Here is a 21,730-nt window from a genome sequence, read left to right on the forward strand (position 1 = left end):
GACATGGAGAAGCCAAGAATCAAACCACTGATCTTCCGATTGGTGGACGACTGCTCTACCTCCAGACCACAGTCGCACTAAATAAAGCAAATGGGGTCATTGTGCAGTTAATTTATTGTCGATCAGATCTACTAACAGTTAAATCTAATGCTACAATGAGGCAAAAGATAAAAGCTCTTTTAAGATGGATCTGAACCTGTCTGGGCATTTTCTTTTGGCCTAAATATCACTGTAATCCAACACATTTACGATGTCCCCACAATGTACTTATGATACTATTAGTGTTAAATAACATCCAGAGATGCTTAGTCCCCGTGAAGGATGATAACATGGTGTGTATTAAAGTCCCCATGAAGCTTGTTGTATTGAAGATGTGTTAAAGCAAACACAGGTTTACTCATTAGTCTGAAATATTACAATTTGGTGTTCTCTTTCCTCTGAAGTCTGGTCTTTTGGCATGTACTAAAGTTTAAAGATCCTTGAACATGTATTTTTATCTACTTGAGTTTTATATGGTGGGCACATTAAGGTCTTAATTTTTCCATTGTGTTCTTTATACATCATTGCAGATGATATTGTGTGCCCTGGATATTCATCCTACAAAGACGTCCCATCCTCTTGCCGTTTCTGAGAAACCGATGGAAGCAGCTTTGTGTCCACAGGACAGTCCTCAACAGGTACATTCACCTTTATCACTTGTTGATTACTGCAACAGCCTCTAAAGTTAGTTTCAAGTAACTAAATAAAGCAAATGGGGTCATCGTGCAGTTAATTTATTGTCGATCAGATCTACTAACAGTTAAATCTAATGCTACAATGTTAATGTCATTTAGCAGACACTTTAGTCCAAAGCGACGTACATTTTAGAGTTATACATTCACATGCACACACCAATGGCACAGCCTTTGGGAGTAATTTTGGGTTAAGTGTCTTGCCCAAGGACACATTGACTTGGAGAAGCCAAGAATCGAAACCACTGATCTTCCGATTGGTGGACGACTACTCTACCTCCAGACCACAGTCGCACTAAATAAAGCAAATGGGGTCATTGTGAGGGTAATTTATTGTCGATCAGATCTACTAACAGTTAAATCTAATGCCTCAATGAGGCAAAAGATAAAAGCTCTTTTAAGATGGATCTGAACCTGTCTGGGCATTTTCTTTTGGCCTAAATATCACTGTAATCCAACACATTTACGATGTCCCCACAATGTACTTATGATACTATTAGTGTTAAATAACATTCATAGATGCTTAGTCCCCGTGAAGGATGATAACATGGTGTGTATTAAAGTCCCCATGAAGCTTGTTGTATTGAAGATGTGTTAAAGCAAACACAGGTTTACTCATTAGTCTGAAATATTACAATTTGGTGTTTTCTTTCCTCTGAAGTCTGGTGTTTTGGCATGTACTAAAGTTTAAAGATCCTTGAACATGTATTTTTATCTACTTGAGTTTTATATGGTGGGCACATTAAGGTCTTAATTTTTCCATTGTGTTCTTTATACATCATTGCAGATGATATTGTGTGCCCTGGATATTCATCCTACAAAGACGTCCCATCCTCTTGCCGTTTCTGAGAAACCGATGGAAGCAGCTTTGTGTCCACAGGACAGTCCTCAACAGGTACATTCACCTTCATCACTTGATGTTTATTTTACAGCCTCTCTTAGGTTTAAGTAACTAAATAAAGCAAATGGGGTCATTGTGCAGTTAATTTATTGTCGATCAGATCTACTAACAGTTAAATCTAATGCCTCAATGAGGCAAAATATAAAAGCACTTTTAAGATGGATCTGAACCTGTCTGGGCATTTTCTTTTGGCCTAAATATCACTGTAATCCAACACATTTACGATGTCCCCACAATGTATTTATGATACTATTAGTGTTAAATAACATCCAGAGATGCTTAGTCCCCGTGAAGGATGATAACATGGTGTGTATTAAAGTCCCCATGAAGCTTGTTGTATTGAAGATAGAAATTTCCTTAAGTAATGGCTTAAAAACTTCTGTCACTACATTTTACTATGATTCTCTAAAGAATGTTTGAGTCTCATTTAGCTTCATACACTACTTTTTTTTGTACTTTTCAGTTCAATGTCATACTGTATAATGATTTAAGTTGTTGCTTATTTTTACAGAGTCTGGAGGACTTCCATAATGAGAATGAAGAAATTGTACCAAGACTAAGACGGACAAAAAGCATTATGGTAAGTCCACAACTAACTGCCTGGATTAACATTGTGGAAATGTTCCACAATCTTTCATAAAGTACATGATTTAATGGAGTGTTTATTTTAGAGAAAATATGTCCAAGTGACTTCTTTTTATTTATTTCAGAATGACATATTTCTTGAAGACACAGAACTGTATGATTGGGGATGCATGAATGCTGTCAACATTGGCAATCTGAAATACACCTAAAAGAAACATGCATGTCATCATGCACTGTGACTACTGAAGCAGATCATGATATTCTCCATAGGATTGCATTCAAATCTCACACCAATCTATTTAAGCCAGATGCAGACTCAAAATGTAAAAGTTCAATGCAAAGAAAGGTTGAAACGCACACTGATGACGATGATGATGATTTAGTTAGATGATGATGATTTAGTTTCATTTCGAGACGATTCGAGCCAACACAGCCCCTTCTCTACCAGATTTTAATCTGGGGTGTACTCACTTTTGTGAGTACATGTTCACTCAGAAAAAAACAAAATACAGCCATTCATGTTTGAACAAGAAATTAAAGTGGTTAAATATGTTGTTAAAAGGTCACTAATCATTGTGTCAAAGTGAAATTTCTGTAATGCTTTCCTATGAAAAGATATACTCAAAAATCTGCAAAACTTTGAGGGGTGTACTCCCTTTCGTGATATACTGTGTGTTGCAAAATTGTAATATGTGAAGAAATGAAAGAGTTCTCCGCTAATTTACCTTGTTTAATAAAAGGTATGATGTACAAGTCAAATTGGTTTGATTTTTGTGTGGATGAGTTGACTGAGTAGTTGCGCAGTCTTCATAGGCTAACAAGACCAGACATGATATATATTTTTTTACACTTGGGAATCAGTCTCCATATATTTAGCGGATACTGGAGTTAGTTCCACAGATCTAATCATTCAGGCACAGCTGTTACCCTGTTAGCACATTTTTTAAATAGCCATGAAGGTTTTAAACCGATTCAAAAGGTAATGTGTTGACATGGGTAGTATTTATAATAGTGAAATTTGTCACAATGGCCATCCTTTTAAGAATCATCCTCATCACTTGCACAACACGAGTGATTAGAAATGAGTCAATCTGCATCTTTCTAGATACCGCTACAGTAGAAGTTAAACTCCCAGATGCAATATGTTTTGCAGATTGCAGATCACTCACTGGGGTGGGAGGGTTTCTCTTTTTGTTATTGTTGATTAATTGCTGACATTTGGATGTGTGCATGAAGGTGTGTATGGGTGAGGCAGACTTGAGTGTTGCTGCTTGTGTGTACCGTTTTTTGTTTTTCAATGTATATTGGACAATATGCTGCTACAACCAAAGGTACAAATATATGCACACTGTCTGTCTTCCCTGTTTAAGGTGGCATAAAAAGAAATTTAAAAAAAAAAAAAGTAAAAAAAAAAAGAGGTCCCCACAAGTAAAATACACATTTGTGTGAAGTATGTAAATTTATGCAAATAGTGTCCCCTGTAAACACATTGACCCGTTTTTACGGAGGTCCCCATATAGCATGGGGAAAACACTACATTGCATTTTCAAAGGTTTGAAGGTGTGTTTAGGCTTACTGACCAATGCATACTTTACCTGATTTTTTTCAGACTTGTAGAACCTCTAGAAAGGGTGGTCCCCAGAAGTGATGATTAAAAACTTAGTCCCCATGAACCATGGAAACCAGACTGTGTGTGTGTGTGTGTGTGTGTGTGTGTGTGTGTGTGTGTGTGTGTGTGTGTGTGTGTGTGTGTGTGTGTGTGTGTGTGTGTGTTTGTGTGTGTGTGTGTGTGTGTGGCGGATCAATCACCAGGCAGGACTTGGCGTTGGTGAAGAGCAGGTCTCTCTTGTAGCTCAGAGCTGTGGAGAAGAGGGAGAAGTCTGCATGTGCCAGCTGCTCGAAGTAGCTCCTGCAGCTGAACTCGGGCACCAGGGCGTAACTGTGGACCAGAGTGCAGACCTTTCCATAAACATGCTAATGTACTTCACACACAGCCCAAAGTCCAGTACATACTCGTAATACAGCAGCACATCTGGAGGGTACAGCGAGAAGAGCGTGACGTCACTCGCGTTCTTGATGTGGAAGTTCATGCAGGTGAGCTGTGGACACACACAGCAAAATGTTTTTATAGCATTTTTTCACCAACAAAAGCTGCTCTAATGAAATCCTATGCCTATGTGCCTATCCTGCAGCTACTGTTGACTGAGGGCGGCTCAGACCTGGGACTCCACCAGCTGGACCTTGTTCTTGCTCGTCCGGCGGCAGGCCTTCACCAGCTTGTTGATGTGTGTCCACTGGAAGCTCCGCACACCGGTGCAAGTGAAGCCCTGCAGCACCGAGGAGGACAGGCTAGACACAGGGACAGAGGGACACAGGGACAGAGGGAGGTTAGGGTTAGGCTCAGGCACTGGAGCAGTTAACTGTGGGACCAACATTCAACAATGTGACAGAAATGACAGTTTGGCCCTGTTTCAGTGTCTTTAATGCTACTCATCACCACATTTCCCACTCATGGACATAATAGGTAAAATGTCATTTCTGGATTACTAAAATGTCTCTGTGAGGAAAAGGATTCTTTTAAGTTGGTCTGTGTCACAAGGGATAAGATGCTGCTACTCAGTGCTTAATTTGAGCTCCCATTTTAGGAAACGCATTCCCCCACCTTTCAGTGTTTTAGGGTAAAGGATCTGAGGAACTATTTTTGAAGGATCTGGAAAGGATTTGAGATGATATAAAGTTGTTTAATCAGTGTTCTCCTTACTGTTTTGGCCTGTTCCATCAAATCAATCCAAAAGTGTTCCAGAAAGTACTCATTTACAAATGCAGCACTGTTACTCAGAGCCGCCTTAACCAATGGGCAGGGGCTGGAGCCCAGGGGCCTACCATAGTCAAGGGCCTATCATGGGGGTCGGCAACCTGCAGACTCCTTGTAGTGGCTCTTTGTCCCACTGGAGCAACGAGTTTATCTACAACCGGTTCTGATGAGTAATCCATCAGAACCGTGTGACTCCTTCATTAGCGACGCCTCTTATTGAGGCCGCTTTGCGTCGCAGCCTCTTTTTACAATAAACCTGCAGGCGCGGAGCCGCTGCAGATGCACAGCTGCAGATACACACCTGCAGATATACGCCTGCAGATATACGCCTGCAGATACACGACTGCAGATATATGCCTGCAGATACACGCCTGCAGATACACGCCTGCAGATACACGCCTGCAGATACACACATGCAGATACACGCCTGCAGATATATGCCTGCAGATACACGCCTGCAGATACACGCCTGCAGATATATGCCTGCAGATACACGCCTGCAGATACACGCCTGCAGATACACGCCTGCAGATATATGCCTGCAGATACACGCCTGCAGATACACGACTGCAGATATATGCCTGCAGATACACGCCTGCAGATACACGCCTGCAGATACACGCCTGCAGATACACGACTGCAGATACACGACTGCAGATATACGCCTGCAGATACACGACTGCAGATACACACATGCAGATACACGACTGCAGATATACGCCTGCAGACACACATCCTAAACGTCCGTGCTGTTTTAGGATCCGCGCGACACGTTGTAAAGAGCCCTCTTTATATACGCTTATACGTGCAGCTGCTACTTTATTAAGAACCAAAACAAAGCGCACGTGCTGAAAGTTCACTCGCTCATATCAATCAGAAACTACGACGCTGAAGGGCTGACACGAACACCTTCCACCCTCGTTCATAAAAATAGAGAGTCTGCCACTGAAATCCCATTAATTTAATAACCATTTTACATTAGCCTTTATAAAAATGCTTTGAGGATGTTTATGTCAAAATAGGTCAAGAAGCACATATCATAATTTATAGCCTATTTTTTAATGAATTGATAAGAGAAACGATAAAGAACGTATCAATAACAAGTAACAAGTGAATTTCTCCTTTGTGAGATCAATAAAGGTTTATCTTATCTTATCTTAATAAGAGAAATGATCAATGGTATTAACATTGATAAAACAAATCTACAAATAAGCAAATAAAACATAATTAATCATTTTAATTGGGGGGGGGGGGGGGGGTACAATTCTGTTTAAGCCCCGGGGCCTATGGTACTGCTGTTACAGCTCCTCCAGAGCCTACAACGGTGGAGGTAATGTTGGGTCATGTAATGTTCACAGTAACGTTACATGTCTCATAAAACTCTCTTCAAAAACACCACCATCATACTATGTTTTCTTCATGTGTTACATTTACGGCAACTGGCTGGGCCCTGGTTTTCATCACTTTGGTTTGGAAGAGATATTTTCACACAGGACACTTACGCTTCAGAACCGTTCAGAGCAACAACAGCCGTCTCCTGAGCCACCACACTGAAGAACAGCTCCACCTACAGGACAACGCAGAGAGAGCGAGACAAAAAAGAACATGGAAGTGATTCTTTCGGCTTACATGCCACTAACAGCAGCAGTGATTGTTCCCTGGAGAAAAATTGTCACGGTAGATAAATATGTGAACTGAGAATATGAAAAAAATAATTAAAATAAAATACATTTTTCCCTCACTCACCTGCTGGCGTTTCCACTTCTTCTTGTTGATTGCCATGAGCGTAGAGACCCTGCTGGACATGTCGACCAGCTTAACCCTGGGGATCATAGTGGCCATCTCATCTGGGACGTTCAGCACCATGTCTTCACTGCTGCTGTACCCCGCGATCATCTGACAAAACAAACACAGCCAACTGCAAACTCATGATACTCACTACAGACCATCTGGAAATGACCGCCGTGAAACTAAAACACAGCGAGACACTTTTGGTTGTTGTAATGAGCAGTTTCTGAAGGTATGGCTGTAGTAGGTATGGGGAGTAGAGCCAGCCAAACAAGAGCTCATTTTGCATTGGTGTCGATTGTCTGAGTCGCTTCGATAGTCGCTCTTTAAAAGTTATCTGTGAGTGAGCTCTATACATGTCTGTCATTAAATTGGAGGAGGAGGAAGAAGAGGAGGAAGAAGAAGAGGGAGAAGAAGAGGGAGAAGAAGAGAAAGAGGAATGAAGAGGAAGAAGGAGAAGAAGAAGAGGAAGAAGAGGACGAAGAAAGAAGAGGAAGAAGAATGAGGAGGAAGAAGAAGGAGACGAAGAAGAAGAGGATGAAGAAGAAGAAGAAAATAAAGGAGAAGAAGAGGAAAAAGAAAAAGACTTTCATGTACATTGATTATCAATTTCTTACTCTTACAAGAAATTACAATTTTTGACAACTATATTATTATCCATTTACTATAGAGTCTGGTAAACTGGCACACCTACACAAGCAGAACTAAATGCCCCCCTCTCCCTGTTCACAGGCCCTCCCTGACGAAAGGGCTGTACAGGATCTCTCTGATGCAGCAGTCTGGGGTCTGTGCATCCAGAACCAGGCTGACATTAAACTGGAAGAAGAAGAAGAAGAGGAAGAAAAAGAGGACGAAGAAAGAGGAGGAAGAAGAAGAGGAAGAAGAAGAGGAAGAAGAGGAGGAAGAAGAAGAAGAAAACAGGAAGAAGAAAAAGAAGAAGAAGATGAAGAGGAGGAAGAAGAGGGAGAAGAAGAGGAAGAACAGGAAGAAGAGGAAGAAGAAGAAGAGGAAGAAGAAGATGAAGAAGAAGAAGAAGAAGAAGAGGAGGAAGAAGAAAACAGGAAGAAGAGGAAGAAGAAGAGGAAGAAGATGAAAAGGAAGAGGAGGAAGAAGAGGAAAAAGAAAAGGAAGAACAGGAAGAAGAGAAAGAAGAAGAAGAGGAAGAAGAAGATGAAGAAGAAGAAGAGGAGGAAGAAGAAGAAAACAGGAAGAAGAGGAAGAAGAAGAGGAGGAAGAGGAAGAAGAAGAAGAGGATGAAGAAAGAGGAAGAGGAAAAACAGGAAGAAGAGGAAGAGGAGGAAGAAGAAGAGGAAGAAGAAGAGGAGGAAGAAGATGAAGAGGAGGAAGAAGATGAAGAGGAGGAAGAAGAAGAAGTGGAAGAGGAACAAGAAGAACAAGAAGAAGAACAAGAAGAACAAGAAGAAGAAAAAGAAGAACAAGAAGAGTAAGAAGAAGAAGAAGAAGAAGAAGAAGAAGAAGAAGAAGAAGAAGAAGAAGAAGAAGAAGAAGAAGAAGAAGAATGGGCTTTAACAAAGCTCATCATTACAAGATTGTGTCTGAAACCCGTCACCTGCATGTAAGTCAGCACACACGTGAATGCGGTTTGTTTGTCTGGCTTTGTGATGTCATTGTGATTGATTGTGATGAGTGTAAGTGAGAGTTGTAAAGATCAAACTAGGCCTGTCATGGTAACAGAATTTGAAGTTAATATAATATACACAGAAACAGAAACCAACTAAAACATTAAAATTATAGTAAAGCTTTCTTTGATTAAATAAATAAATTAAATAATACAGCATTACATTTGAACAATTGGGATAAAAATGCCAATAAATGTATAGATGATGAATATTGAGCCCAAAATGTGTTGTTTATCTGTCATTTATTGAACAATAATTTGATAGAGTCATTGTCGTGACAGCCCTAACCCCAGGGGTTTTTGACCAATGGCCGCTGGCTGCTCTGCTTTATGCCCACAACACTAGGGGCCGCCATTGCTCCGCCATTGCTGTAGTACCGCCGGTCCCCCATTGAAAAGCATTGGACTTTAGACACGCTAAAAACAACTTTAAAGCCTGCTCCCAATTTTTTTGGAACTATCTAGAGCTACATATTCCTCCTGTGATAACGCTGGGTTAGTGACAATTAAGGGGACCAGGCTGGTTTTCATAAGTAGGATTTTTGAAATCCCGTACTTAATGAGGGTCGGACTGTTAGCATTGGAGCTGCGCGAGCTACACGTCACACAAGGGCCGAGTCTACAGTGAAGATCCCGCCCTTATGCCCTTTGTAGGAACATGCTTCGTCAGAGCTGGGGAGGGGGAGTCTGTAAATCCACCATGAATTCCCCCACGAGCGTGGTCATTATGGTAAACAGGGAGGAGTGAGGAGAAGACGTACATTTATATATACAGTCTATGTTTTTGACGCTCAAATCTGTTAAAGAGGGGGTATTATGCTTTTTTCAGCCACATAGCACCAGTCTATATCACACTACAATGATGACGAAACCTTCTGTTGGTCTGTCAATGCAGTAAATTAGAATAACTGCCTTGTATAAAATTCCTCTTTCAAAATGGCGTTAGCAAATGACTTGAAATAGGCCTCTGTCTCTTTAAGAACCTCTGACCCTTTCCGACACGCCCCCTCCACACGCTGTCTGTGGCATCACAACACTTTCTCCACAGTATTGAAACTAGGATCGGTGCATTTAAATTTTTATTGTTGGAAAGGAGCTACTGTTTATCACTTTGTGAACAATGGCCACACAGGATATTATTTGGAGACGAACCTTCCACACCGGACGCTTGGACGGGGCTCTTGCCTGAAAAATAACTGCTGTTTGGAGGCTATCTCTTTGCATCTGCCATGCCCTATGGATCTCTAACTATACCCCCATGGACGACACCAGGATCTGCAGGAGCCCATACGATTCAAAGACGGACATTATCTGTGCAGGTGGACAATGTTTTTTCGAGGTTACCCGTTAGCTTGTTATAATCGACTACAGCTCATTGTTGATGAAAAGTCTGCAATAAACCACACATGTGTAAAGCCAGGCTCATTGTGTGATCATCGTAAAGGCTGCTTCAAGTAGTTGCTGCTTTATTGACGTTATTTGTGCATAATATGCTGCCTGTTTTCAATGAATGTTGTGAAGGTGAAGGTTGTTAGCTTGTCGCGGCTAATAGTGCCTTAGCTCCGGGAGAAAACCATTCGGCTACGACTCACTGTAGATGAAATGTGAGCAATAAACTACGAAATCAACAAGCCAGGCTCCGTGTGTGATCATCATAAAGGCTGCTTCAAGCAGTTGCCTGTTTTAGTGGCGTTTTTAGTGCATAATATGCTGCTTGTATTCAGTGAATTTTCCCGTTAGCTTGTCGCGGCTAGCTTGTTAGCTCCGGGAGAAAGCCACTCGTCTATGACCCATTGTAGATGAAATGTGAGCAATAAACTTCCAAATCAACAAGCCAGGCTCCGTGTGTGATCATTGTTAAACGGTTCTGTATGTGTGTGGTGGTTTCATTGACTTTATTTGTGCATATTTCTCGTTTCAACGTGATGACTCGAGGTTTAGCTTAGCATTAGCTTTCTCCGGAGGCTCTGTGCATCATCAAGGCCCAGCGCAGAACCAGACACTGAAATAAGTGTTCTTGTCACCGGTTTTAATCCTGGGTGTTTCGGTAACAGAAACACTGATGTGTGTCTTTGTAAAAGTCTGCTGTGGCTCCGGTTCACAACACATGAAGCTAATCCTCCATGATGACTCTGTTTACATCTTAGGGCTAGACACTGCGGGGAGGGGGTTCTGCTGAGGGGCAGTGGTTGGTTACTCGGCTGGTGACGAAAGGTCGGAGGCGTATCCTGGAGGTCGAGGGCGTTTCCTGAAGGAATCAGGCGTTTTATCCCTAAAATGGCCGCCATCAGAGTTTTTACAGATTACTCGAAAATACGTGAATGTGCTAAGGCAACACTTCAGGCATGGTTTTAATGAGGGAATGACATCATAACATGATGTAAAGCTTGTAAAAGTCGATTTTGCATAATACCCCCCCTTTAAATAGTCGAAACACAATCGACAATACACACATGAGTGAAATGATCGCTTGTGAAAAAACAGTGATCAGGCCATGCCTTCCTGAACTCGGGCCAATCAGACTTCAGCAATAGTCAGTGAATCAAACAGTGAATCTTTGATATGAAGGTAACTGTCTACCAATATGTTGTGATATGGTTGCATTTCCTTTTTGTAAATCATTAGTTTGGTCCTTAGTCCATCTAGTTGATGACGTGGAGTCCTACCTGCCAGATGAAGCTTTCCTGGGTGGCCTCGGGTGCAGACATTATGTTCTGAAGGAAGGTCGGGTCTCTGGACGCGTCCAGGAGGGCCGAGCTGCTGAGGTTCGCCATGGTGGATATGGGAAAGCACTTCACCAGAGTGCCCAGCATCAGCAGAGACGAGGTCCTGGAGAACTGGGAGGAGAGAGGACAGGTCACACGGAGTCTCTCCTCAGCTGCTCTCACTTTAAAGGGACGAAGCATAAAATCACCTAATAAAGAAGAGCCTGAATGTTTATTTGGACCATCATTGTGATGTTTCTGATCAGAACGACTATCACTACTGCAGACTTAGATTCAGATTTATGCTTCATTATAGATGCTTTAAAATGCAAAAAAAAAATCCAAGTCAAAAATATTCATCTTAAAATTCACTCCACATACTAAATGTGCTTTAGCACACCTGAAATTCTATTAAATGAAAAATCACTTTAAAAAAGCCTTTTAAAAGTTCAGGGTGTAACTTACGCTTCCTTGAAAAGAGACACATTTAGCACCCCTGTAATATAAAAGTACCTGACAAAGGAACACATTATGTGGATTTAAATTGATCAGGATGAAAGACTTGTTACAGGACTGGATCGATAAGAGGAATAGTATTGATTCTAAAGTTGGCTGTGGGTTATAGATGATCATGGCTGACATTAGTTCCAAACAGGCAGACCTGCAAAGGCCCAGTACCTGCATGTTGCCCTTGGTCCGCATGGCCTGGACTAGAACGTATGCCTGCCCACAGCTCCAGCCCGTCACTTTGCTCAGCATCGCAATCGACTGGATCAGGTACTTGGCTGGAATATTTCTGATCTGAGCAATGCTCAGCCCGGCGCTCTCCTGCCCCAAGGCAGCTAAGACGGTGCCATCAATGTTGTGTCCAAAGTTTCCTGCCAGAGCCGCCCTGATCTGCAGAGGGAATAAAGACGGGGAACAGTCAGTTCATTCATCTACAGTACTTACTGTCAGGACACATGCTCTGAACCCTCACCTGAACCGAGCACATGTGCTCCAGTTTGTCATTACCCAAATCTAAAAGCTTCTTGAAAAAGGCGTCAAAATAGTCACAAAAGATAAGGATGAGAGTGCAACAAAAAACATTAAAAAGTGGGGAAAAAGTGACAAAAAGTGACAAAAACACAATGGAAAAAGTGGCAAAAAGATGACAAAAAAGCCACAAAAAAGTGATAAAAAATCAATGGAAAAAGCGGCAAAAATGTGATGAAAACGCAACCAAAAAGCAACAAAAATGCCACGAAAATGCAATAAAATCCGTTTAGATCAGTTTCGGTGGTCTTAGCTTTCAAATCAGACATTACACTGGCCTATAAAGCTCTCCAGTCAAGAAACTTTTAGATTTGGGTAAGACCGGCCGAACTGGAGAAAATGCACTCGGTTCTGGTGGAGGTTCAGAGGTCAGCACCTCTAGATATGTATGTTGGTTCAATAGCAAAAATGGTCTTAAAATAAATTACCATCCAAATCAAGGAACTACGGAATTAAAAATATGGCCTTGGAAATTCAATCTTGTAAAATGAAAACAAAAGTAATTGGACACCATTTTTACATTTTTCCTGAGATATGCACCTGAGCTTAGACGAGTTGATGCGTATCTGTCTGGTCTCTGTGTGTGCGCTCAGTCACAGATGTTCCAAACTTGGTAGCTTATACTGTAACATGGAAGTTAGAAGCTCCCAAGTTGTTCCACATTTTCCCTATTTAAATACAGTTACGTGAGCCATATATATATAGTACCCCTTTTTATCCGCTTAGAAAATCGACATGTTTAATTTTGTGTAACTATACTTGGATTGTGTAAAGGCTCATGTAACCGAATTTAAATAGGGAAAACACGTGGAAGAGCTTGGAAGAGTGGGCGCTAGCTGCTCTGCTTTATGACCACGACACTGGGGGCCGCCATTGCTGTAGTACCTCCATATCGCCGCTAGTTCCCCATTGAAAAGCATTGGAGTTTAGACACCTTAAAAACAACTCTAACGCCTGGTTTCAATTTTTTCAACACTAGACTAGGCTAGATATTCCTCCTGAAATAACGCTGGGTTAGTCACAATTTAAGAAACCAGGCTGGTTTTCGTAAGAAGAATTTTAGAAATCTCGTACTTAATGAGGGTTGGACTGCATTGGAACAGCACAAGCTACACGTCACACAAGGGCCGAGTCTACGGTGAAGATCCCGCCTTTATGCCCTTTTTAGGAACATGCTTCGTCAGAACTGGGGAGGGGAAGTCTGTAAATCCGCCATGACTTCCCCCTTGACCGTGGTCATTCTGGTAAACGGGGAGGAGTGAGCAGAAGTCGTCCATTATTTTTTACAGTCTTATGGCTTGGAAGCTTCTAAATTCACCACAGTTTGGAGCTATATCTATGCAAGGAGAGGCTAAATGCTAACAACATTTGCGTGACTGAGCGCATGCACAAAGACCAGACAGGTACAAATCAACTCGTCTGAGCTCAGGTAAGAGCATATATCAGAATGGAAAAATGGTGGCCTATTCCTTTAAACGTTCATATCATTCTTTAAACAGACTTTGACTTTGTAACCCTTCGCCGCAAATTCGAATAACAGGATTACTGAAACATGAGTGAAAGACCCCACCCAACATGGTTTACAACCAGGATTGACCTTTTGTCAGTGAAACATGTTATAATATAAGACGGTCAGATAGTGTTACCTGGGGGTCCACTTCGATGCACGTGTTGGTCAGGTTGAACAGGATGATCATGCTCTGGTCTGGGTCGAGCTGAGTGAAGGCTGGGCCTGGGGCTACACAGCGACACAGCAGAGGCAGCCTGTGGATAGAGCCGCTGGGTTAGGTCACTTTCCTCACGGGACAGGGATGTTACCTGTGGGCGTGGCCGGGCACTCACAGCAGTGGGTTGAAGTTACTGTCCTCCTGGTACACCAGCGCAGTGTAGTAGTCCGTCAGGTTCTGGGGCAGAGCCGAGTGGTTCAGCAAAGCGATGTTCTCAGGGTTGACTGCAAACCGCTGTAGGTGCTGGACACACACATACGTCATCCATTAATCCACTGGATATTTGTAAGATTAACCATAGAAATGGTATTTTTTTAACAGATGAAGCTAAAGCGTTGCCATTTAAAACGACTCTTGATAGAGTAAACTCCAAAGTAAAGTTTGTAAGATCCTCCTAGTGGTTTAAAAAGGCCCTACAACTGAAATTGTGTCGACGACTGAACTTGTGTCGCACAGAGCTGCTGTTGAGACAATATGGACACTCGCCACTCCTTATTTGAAAGCTCAGAACCTCCAAACTGGAGGCTCCACTAGAACTTGAATGGGGACATGAGCTAGGATTGTGGAAGTGAGAGAGTGCATTTCTGAACTGAGTTTAGTCCAGGATTTGGCAACAATAAGTGAGGGCTCATTTTCTCCGATTAGCAAATTCAGTTTCTTGAGATTTAAAGGTGCATTATGCAACTATCTATGTAGAAAATAATCGTTTCATTAGTGAGCATTTGACCTCTGAGTGACCCAGCAGCTGTATGAGTGGTTAGCATGTCACCTTTACTTTCCATCAGAGAAGCTCAAGGATCAATTACTTTTAGAGTTTAGAGGGAACCAATGAAACAATTGATCCTGAAGCATCACAGAGGCCGCTGTGATCAAAAGTGATGGCATTGTGCTGACCATCTACAGTATACAGCTGCTGGGCCACAAAAGGTCAATGAAGCACAAACATTAAGCTTTTGCTTTTTTGCAAACAGTTTTTTCCATAAAAAAATGTCTACATGTTTCTACAAGTCTAACTGAGTCTGTGTATACCAGAAACAATTAATCCATTATTAAAATACTACAGTACAAACAAAACACTTTTCTTTATTTTCAACACATGTGATTCTATTTGACTACATTCAACTATGAATAAACACATGGGATTATGGAGGAAACAAAAAGGGTATAAATCTATGTTTTATTTTTAAATTCTCTGTATTCTTGCCCTTTTCTCATTGAGCTTCAAAAGGTTGTGCCTGAAATGGTTTAACAGTCTGTCAAGTCAGAACCATTTGTGTGACGACATCGTGAAGCTCACGGAGCGAACGTCAAAAGAGCAAAACAGTAATCAAAGCAAAAGGCGCCTTTTTAAAGAATCTATTTCACCTTTTTTAACATAAGCAGTGTTGGGGAGAATACTTTGAAATTTTGTTACTGAAAACTTGCCTTAAAATGTATTTTGGAACGTATTCCGTTACTTTGTGTAATCGGACTACTGTGTTGTGAATACTTTGAATACATGTAGTATTTAGTGTCTCCCCAATAGTAAACATAGTGACCAATACATAGACCAGTTATGTATTTCAATCATGGATGAGTGGATTCATGGTTGGGTTGGTGGTCTTGTGTGGAGGATATGGTACCTGTTCTGAGCCCAGCATGAGCAGGTCCTCCAGGGTCATGCTGGAGAAGAAGGGCCCAATGTTCTCAGCAAACCAGGCCGTGCTGTTCAGCTCAGGGTCACTGGGGTCGTAGCACCTGGGGATAGAGGCTGCACACACAACAGATCACTATGTAAAAGTGCAGAGATTACAGAGGCTCAGACGGAGAACATAACACGGATGAAACCAACGGAATGTGTTCCTGTGAGTGGCACTGACCTGACAACAGGTACGATCTGATGGTGCTGAACATGTAAGCTCTGTTAAAGTCTCTCTCTGTGTAGTTGTAGACTCCCATTGCGGCCACCCTAGAGGTCAACAGGTTCATCAGTACGTTTACATGGACAGAAGACCCGACCAGGCTGATTCTAGTGGGATTTGTCCAGAGAACTTCTCAGAGCACTCTTGCAATGTGTTCTCGGTGTATGGGAAATAAGCATTCAAATGTTTAAGGTCCGTTAACTTCCACTTTAAGACATGCGTACAAGTGGGCGTGGCCTAGCCAAGGGGGAAGAAACCTTTCATGGGAATTGCAATTTTTTCACAGCAAATTGTTCAGTAGAAGCAAAAAAAAAAGAGTAAAGTTCCATTGACTCACTCCTTTTCCATGGTCGGCATGGCAACAGTTTAAATTCAGTTCAAATAGTTTGCCTCTATCTATGTCACTTCCTGTCAGTGTCCAATGTGGAAGTAAACCTACAGACATCACAAACATGGACAAACTAAATAAAGCTGGATATATATTTTATAAATAATTGTGTTTATATGTTTTGCAAAGATTGTGTCAAATGTGTCATTATGCACTTAAGTATTTGCTCCTCTCTGTGTTTCTGTGTCTTTATTAATCTTTAAAGAGGGGGTATTATGCTTTTTTCAATCACATAGCACCAGTCTATACTATATCACACTACAATGATGACGAAACCTTCTGTTGGTCTGTAAATGCAGTAAATTAGAATAACTGCCTTGTATAAAATTGCTCTCTCAAAATGGCTGTAGTGAATGTCTTGAAATAGGCCTCTGTCTCTTTAAGAACCTCTGAACCTTTCCGACACGCCCCCTCCACACGCTGTCTGTGGCATCAGTGGGGAGGGGGTTCTGCTGAGGAGCAGTGGTTGGTTACTCGGCTGGTAACGAAAGCTCGGAGGCATCTCCAGGAGGTGGGGGCGTTCCTAGGAGGACTCAGGCAAACCTATCCCTAAAATGGCCGCCATCAGAGTTTTTACAGATTACTCAAAAATACGTGAATGTGCCAAGGCAACACTTCAGGCATGTTTTTAATGAGGGAATGACATAATAACATGCCGTCTGCTATTTCAGATTCCAGCCAATGAGCTTTAGCCACTAAAGGCTGCTCCCGCCCCTAATTAGGCCCTGACCAGGGACAGGGACTGAGATTGTGTAAATCAAGTCGGGTTCTAAAAAGAACCTCTGAGATGTTCACATCAAGTAAGACTGAGCAAAAGCCAGAAAGTTGTGCGACGGGTAGAGCCAAGCAAGCAGGTCAAAGTAATTGACTAAAAGTAAATACATACTACTGGCCGAATATTACTCCAATAATTGGTGATAAAGTGTTGTGAATGATAACTTTGTGCCTAAGTTAACCCTCACCTTAACCCGAGCACATTGTCTCCAGTTATTATCCAGGTGTCCATGCATTAACCAAACCTAAAAGCCTCTGGAGAAAAAGTCTCGAAAACGTGGCATGAACGAAAGATGAAAATGCAACAAAAAAGCATTAAAAACATTACAAAAAAGCAACAAAAATGTGACAAAAACGTGCCTAAAAAGTTTTAAAAAATGCACCAAAAAAGACAAATAAAAAGGAATGAAGATGAAACAAAAACGTGACAAAAATATGACAAAAAAATGACGACAATGTGGCAACAACACATGGAAACCCAACAAGGAAAAATCGTTCTATTTGAAATGAGGCTGACGGCTGCCCCCACCACCCGACTCTTCGACACCCGAAGATGGATGGCGTTACACTGGTCTGTCAGCTTTTAGATTTGGGTAAAGCAGAACTGGAGATAATGCACTCTGTCAAAGTGGGGGTTAAGAGGTTAACCATGTGAATGGCAACACAACGGGGACAACTCTTCGTTACGTCTGAGTGGAAACGGCCTCGTGTGCAGACAGTGAGTAAGAGCGGGAGTGTGAGATCTGCGTACAGAGCTTTGAAGGAGCCACAGGAGGAGTTGTAGGTGACGCTGGGGCTCAGCATGTCCCGTGTCATGTAGGCCATGTAGTTGTGGAGGCTGCTGAACCACATGTTTGCATCGGTGAAAGAGGGTGCACTCAGAGCGCGGCGCCATACACACAGCAGAGTGGACCGCCGAATACGCTCAGGGAGCCCCTGGAACAGCAGGAACCACAAAGGAGTTCAGTATCAAGCAACATATTACTGCATATCATTGTGAATATGACTCTTTCCCTCTTTCATTGTTTGTCATGCATTAACTGTTGTTAACTGTTATGAATTAACGGAGCGGTGAAGAGGCGTAGAGACTCACGCTGTCCAGAAGGTCTCGCGCGTCGTCATAGAAGTCGTACAACGTACACGGCACTGAACCATTGGCCACACGAGTCCGCCACAGCAGTGCCCTCATGTGCGGCACAGGCATGGAGTTCAGCATCTGCAACAAACATCACGGTGACCACATTACTCAGCTTCCTCCACTGATCTGGAGGATCACACTATTCCCTATACACACAATTATCATCACGGCAGGGAGTTTGTGTTCTTTTTCCTTCAAAACTACTTGGATTGAAGCGTCTTATTGATGAGCCACTGTGTAATGAGAGGGAGAACACACACTCCACAGCATTTTCAGAGCAATATTCTCCAACGTTTACAGAATATTGTTTTAGCTTTGACGGAAAATATTGAAGGCCGTCCGTCATATCAGCACATTCAAATTCCTGCCACCGCGGGGTTTCACTTTGCATTTCGCACGGCAACACAGCCTTTTCCTGCTGCGATGGTTCTAACATGATGCGCTCACATCCGAGCTGATGAAGGACAGAGAGAAGGAGAGAAAGGAGGAGGTAAGAGGACACAGACACAGAGTAGAGCCGGCTTCAAAGACGCACCACTGAGAAAATACAAATAAAACACTGAAAGTTGCATTTGTATTTGTGAAATATGAGCCTTGACATTGACAAGCTAATGATGCTCTGAATAAGTCGTCCTCCTTTGAGACTTTTACGGACAAGTTGCGAAATTCACGTTCCATGATTCTGTTTAGAAATCATGTTTACTTTAGCTCCATTTATCCTGCAATCTCACAAAATGTCCTATATTAAATAGGTATGCATCTTTTTAGACACCTACAAAATGCAAATAATGAGAGAGAAATGATCCCGAGCGAAACCACTTTTCAGAACGATGCTGCACCATTTCAGGTCAGTGACGCTGTATTAAAGCAGTGGAGGGATAAGGCTTAAGATGCCTTAAGAAACCTTTCGACGTGTTTTTGAAAAGCTGAGGGGGAAATGAATAATTGTTTTTGTTTTGTTGTAAATTGATAGACCATTCATTGCCAAAGAATCTACCAAAGAAAGTCCAAACCTGGCCTTTAAGCAGGTGTGAGCTATATTCATCTTTCGGATGTTCCTGTTGTTCCTGAAACATCTGAAAGCTAAAACATGGCCCTAACCTGATAATAAACACCGTGTAGTGCCCTATTGGCGGGAGTCAAAAACTGACCTGGGGCCTCCGGTCGTGGGGTATCAGGGTCATGATGGCGCTCAGGTCAGGGAACGGGAAGCCCTGGAAGCTTCTCTCCAAAAACATGTAGAAGTCGCGGTTGTAATCATTTCCATAACAGCGCATGGATCCTGAAAAGATGAAGTCACTTTGCTCTCAGTGTATCTCGCATAATAACATGTATTTGCTCTGATAGAAGATTGTGTCTTTACCCCTCAGGCCTAATAAGATGTGTTCACTGATGGAGTCCCTGGTTTCTACACTGAGGGAGGAGATGGTCGCGTTCAGGTCGGCCACTCTGGAACACAGGACAAATACATTTACACTTTCAGCTTTGGCTCTACACTCACTACTGCCACCTCTGGCCATATTTGTAACTGCACCTTCTGTATTAAGCTCTTGCATGACGGACCTGAAGTGTTTGAGTGACAGTGCAGGGATTTAGAGGCAGTTGTGGTGAACAGGTCTGAGCTCATTCTGCACATTAGGACATGGCTGGAACATGTATGGGGAGGAAAATACTTTATTTTAACTACTTTAAACTCTGTATAGTCCCTTTAAGTTAGGAAACAATCAAGGCGGCACAATTTTGACTATCTACATTTAAAAAACTACACCTAAAACATAAGTAGAGCGGGTAAATATTGAAGTATTTACCAGATATTAGTAACATCAGCTTCCTGTTTACATTTTTACACATTCTGTCTGGGTTGCAGTTTGAGACATGGATTTTTGCAGAAAACATTAAAAATCCAGTGTTTTTTTCCCCCTCTCTCACGTCTTTTATATTGTTGTTTCAGCCAATCTGTGTATGAATGAGCGTGATGCATAGAGGGGAGGTTAGATAGGCGGGGCTCAGGCAGACCATAGTGAGCAGGTAGCCTACACAGATTTTCAACCGCTTGTGTGTACAAGGTTGACAAGGATTTTATGCACTGAAGAAAGTTGTTTTTATGCATCTATGTGACGTTAAATGCACTGCCTAATAAACATTTGTTTTAACGTAACCTTACCCGGCTCTCCTGGACTCAATGGAAGGCACACACAGCCCGTCTGGAACCTCTACAACACTTACCTGCTTTCTGTTGTAAATGGCTGCTACAATAGTAGTTTTGAACCCTCATGTAAAAAGAATGTACACATCTACATATAAAATCACCATACAGTGTCTTTTCAAAACTACCAAACATTCAATAACCCTTTAAATGCCAGTTTCTGTACATAAACTTTAAAAAATGTTAAACAAAATGATACAACACATGAAATATTATGTAAAAACAAAATAGCAGTGCTGGGGCTGAGTTGGTGTTTAGAGCCTCAAAGTTGTCGTTGATTTACCTGCATTAGTCTGTCGTGAGAGATTTACAACTTTGGACCATTATTATTTCACCCTCGTGTATAAAAATGCACAGCTAAAAAACACCATACATTCAGATTTGTTCTTCTTTTTGCATAAATCTGACAACATGACAAAATGTAGAGAAATGCTTGAATTTTCCCTAAAGAATATAATGGAGGCCCCATCATCACCGGCTGCGCCGGGTGGGGCCCCGGCTGCGCCATGCCGGGCGACGTCACGGTCCTTGAATGTCGTACGTCCATGAGGGTCTTCTGAACTGCTCTTCGTCTGACCCGTCACCTCGGACCTGTTTGCCATGGGAGACCCTACCAGGGGAATAAAGCCCCAGACAACATAGCTCCTCGGATCATTCGGGCACTCAAAAGACCCCACCACGTTAAGGTAGCAGTTCACGGGGTTGTTTTCTATGTCACACTTGTGTAAACAATGTGTTTGACCCTGTGTGTGGTTTGGTGGCTGACGTGGACTCACCCGTGCTCCTGGAGGCTGCAGCTCCTCCCTGCGGTGATGCTGAAGAAGGAGCTCACGTGTGCGGGGGACATCTCCACCAGCAGCGGCGGTATCAGGTCCTGGAGCCAGGGCCACAGCACCGGCTCTGGGGTGGACGGGTCAGAGATGTTAGCCCGGTCAAACACCTGCTGTAGCATGGCTGAGAGCACGGGCGGAGGGAACTGGCTCTCATGGCCCTGAGAGGAGGACACACATTATTATTATTCACATCCTGTATCTCTGCAACAGTACTGTATATTCTCACATCATTGTTTCCACAGCCAAATTATTTGATGAAAAATGTGCTTCAAAGGAGAAGCATGGCTATAGTTTGTTAAACCAAACAGAGCTGCATCTCAGTTTAAAAGAGTTTTTGTAATCAGTTTCTCAGTTTTGCACTGACTTCATGTATAATGCTGTAACAGTTTGTCATTAGCCCCGTGAACACACATTTAATCATTTCTGAAACGTTCCTAATAATTTGTTAATCATATACCATAATGTTCGGACTATTGAAAAAAAACTAAATATTAACTGCACCCACTAAATCTAAAAAAAGAACATAAATAGGCTGCACTTGTCTATAAGCTGCAGGTGCTCTCG

The 21,730-nt window shown here is 42.2% G+C and overlaps 2 protein-coding genes across 2 annotated transcripts in view; both read right to left on the reverse strand.

Annotated features, from left to right (window-relative positions):
- LOC306961003 (mesothelin-like protein) overlaps window positions 1-6,595 on the reverse strand; it is a gene marked incomplete at its 3' end in the record, with an annotated part of 30,223 nt that extends 23,628 nt beyond the window's left edge. Inside the window, exons 1-4 of the mRNA XM_079553612.1 lie at window positions 6,535-6,595; window positions 4,437-4,566; window positions 4,231-4,316; window positions 4,027-4,156 (exon numbers count right to left, since the gene is read on the reverse strand). Coding sequence (XP_079409738.1) covers window positions 4,027-4,156; window positions 4,231-4,307 — 207 coding nt within the window. The 5' untranslated portion in view covers window positions 4,308-4,316; window positions 4,437-4,566; window positions 6,535-6,595. The remainder of the gene's footprint in view (window positions 1-4,026; window positions 4,157-4,230; window positions 4,317-4,436; window positions 4,567-6,534) is intronic.
- mslnb (mesothelin b) overlaps window positions 4,431-21,730 on the reverse strand; it is a gene marked incomplete at both ends in the record, with an annotated part of 33,234 nt that continues 15,934 nt past the window's right edge. Inside the window, 14 exons of the mRNA XM_079553613.1 lie at window positions 4,431-4,566; window positions 6,535-6,599; window positions 6,779-6,928; window positions 11,126-11,296; window positions 11,843-12,061; window positions 13,846-13,963; window positions 14,042-14,169; window positions 15,549-15,676; window positions 15,786-15,874; window positions 17,741-17,925; window positions 18,083-18,205; window positions 19,279-19,409; window positions 19,491-19,576; window positions 21,110-21,324. Coding sequence (XP_079409739.1) covers window positions 4,431-4,566; window positions 6,535-6,599; window positions 6,779-6,928; window positions 11,126-11,296; window positions 11,843-12,061; window positions 13,846-13,963; window positions 14,042-14,169; window positions 15,549-15,676; window positions 15,786-15,874; window positions 17,741-17,925; window positions 18,083-18,205; window positions 19,279-19,409; window positions 19,491-19,576; window positions 21,110-21,324 — 1,944 coding nt within the window. The remainder of the gene's footprint in view (window positions 4,567-6,534; window positions 6,600-6,778; window positions 6,929-11,125; window positions 11,297-11,842; window positions 12,062-13,845; window positions 13,964-14,041; window positions 14,170-15,548; window positions 15,677-15,785; window positions 15,875-17,740; window positions 17,926-18,082; window positions 18,206-19,278; window positions 19,410-19,490; window positions 19,577-21,109; window positions 21,325-21,730) is intronic.

This window comes from Gobius niger, assembly GCF_951799975.1.
Source record: "Gobius niger genome assembly, chromosome: 3".
Classification (NCBI taxonomy): domain Eukaryota; kingdom Metazoa; phylum Chordata; class Actinopteri; order Gobiiformes; family Gobiidae; genus Gobius; species Gobius niger.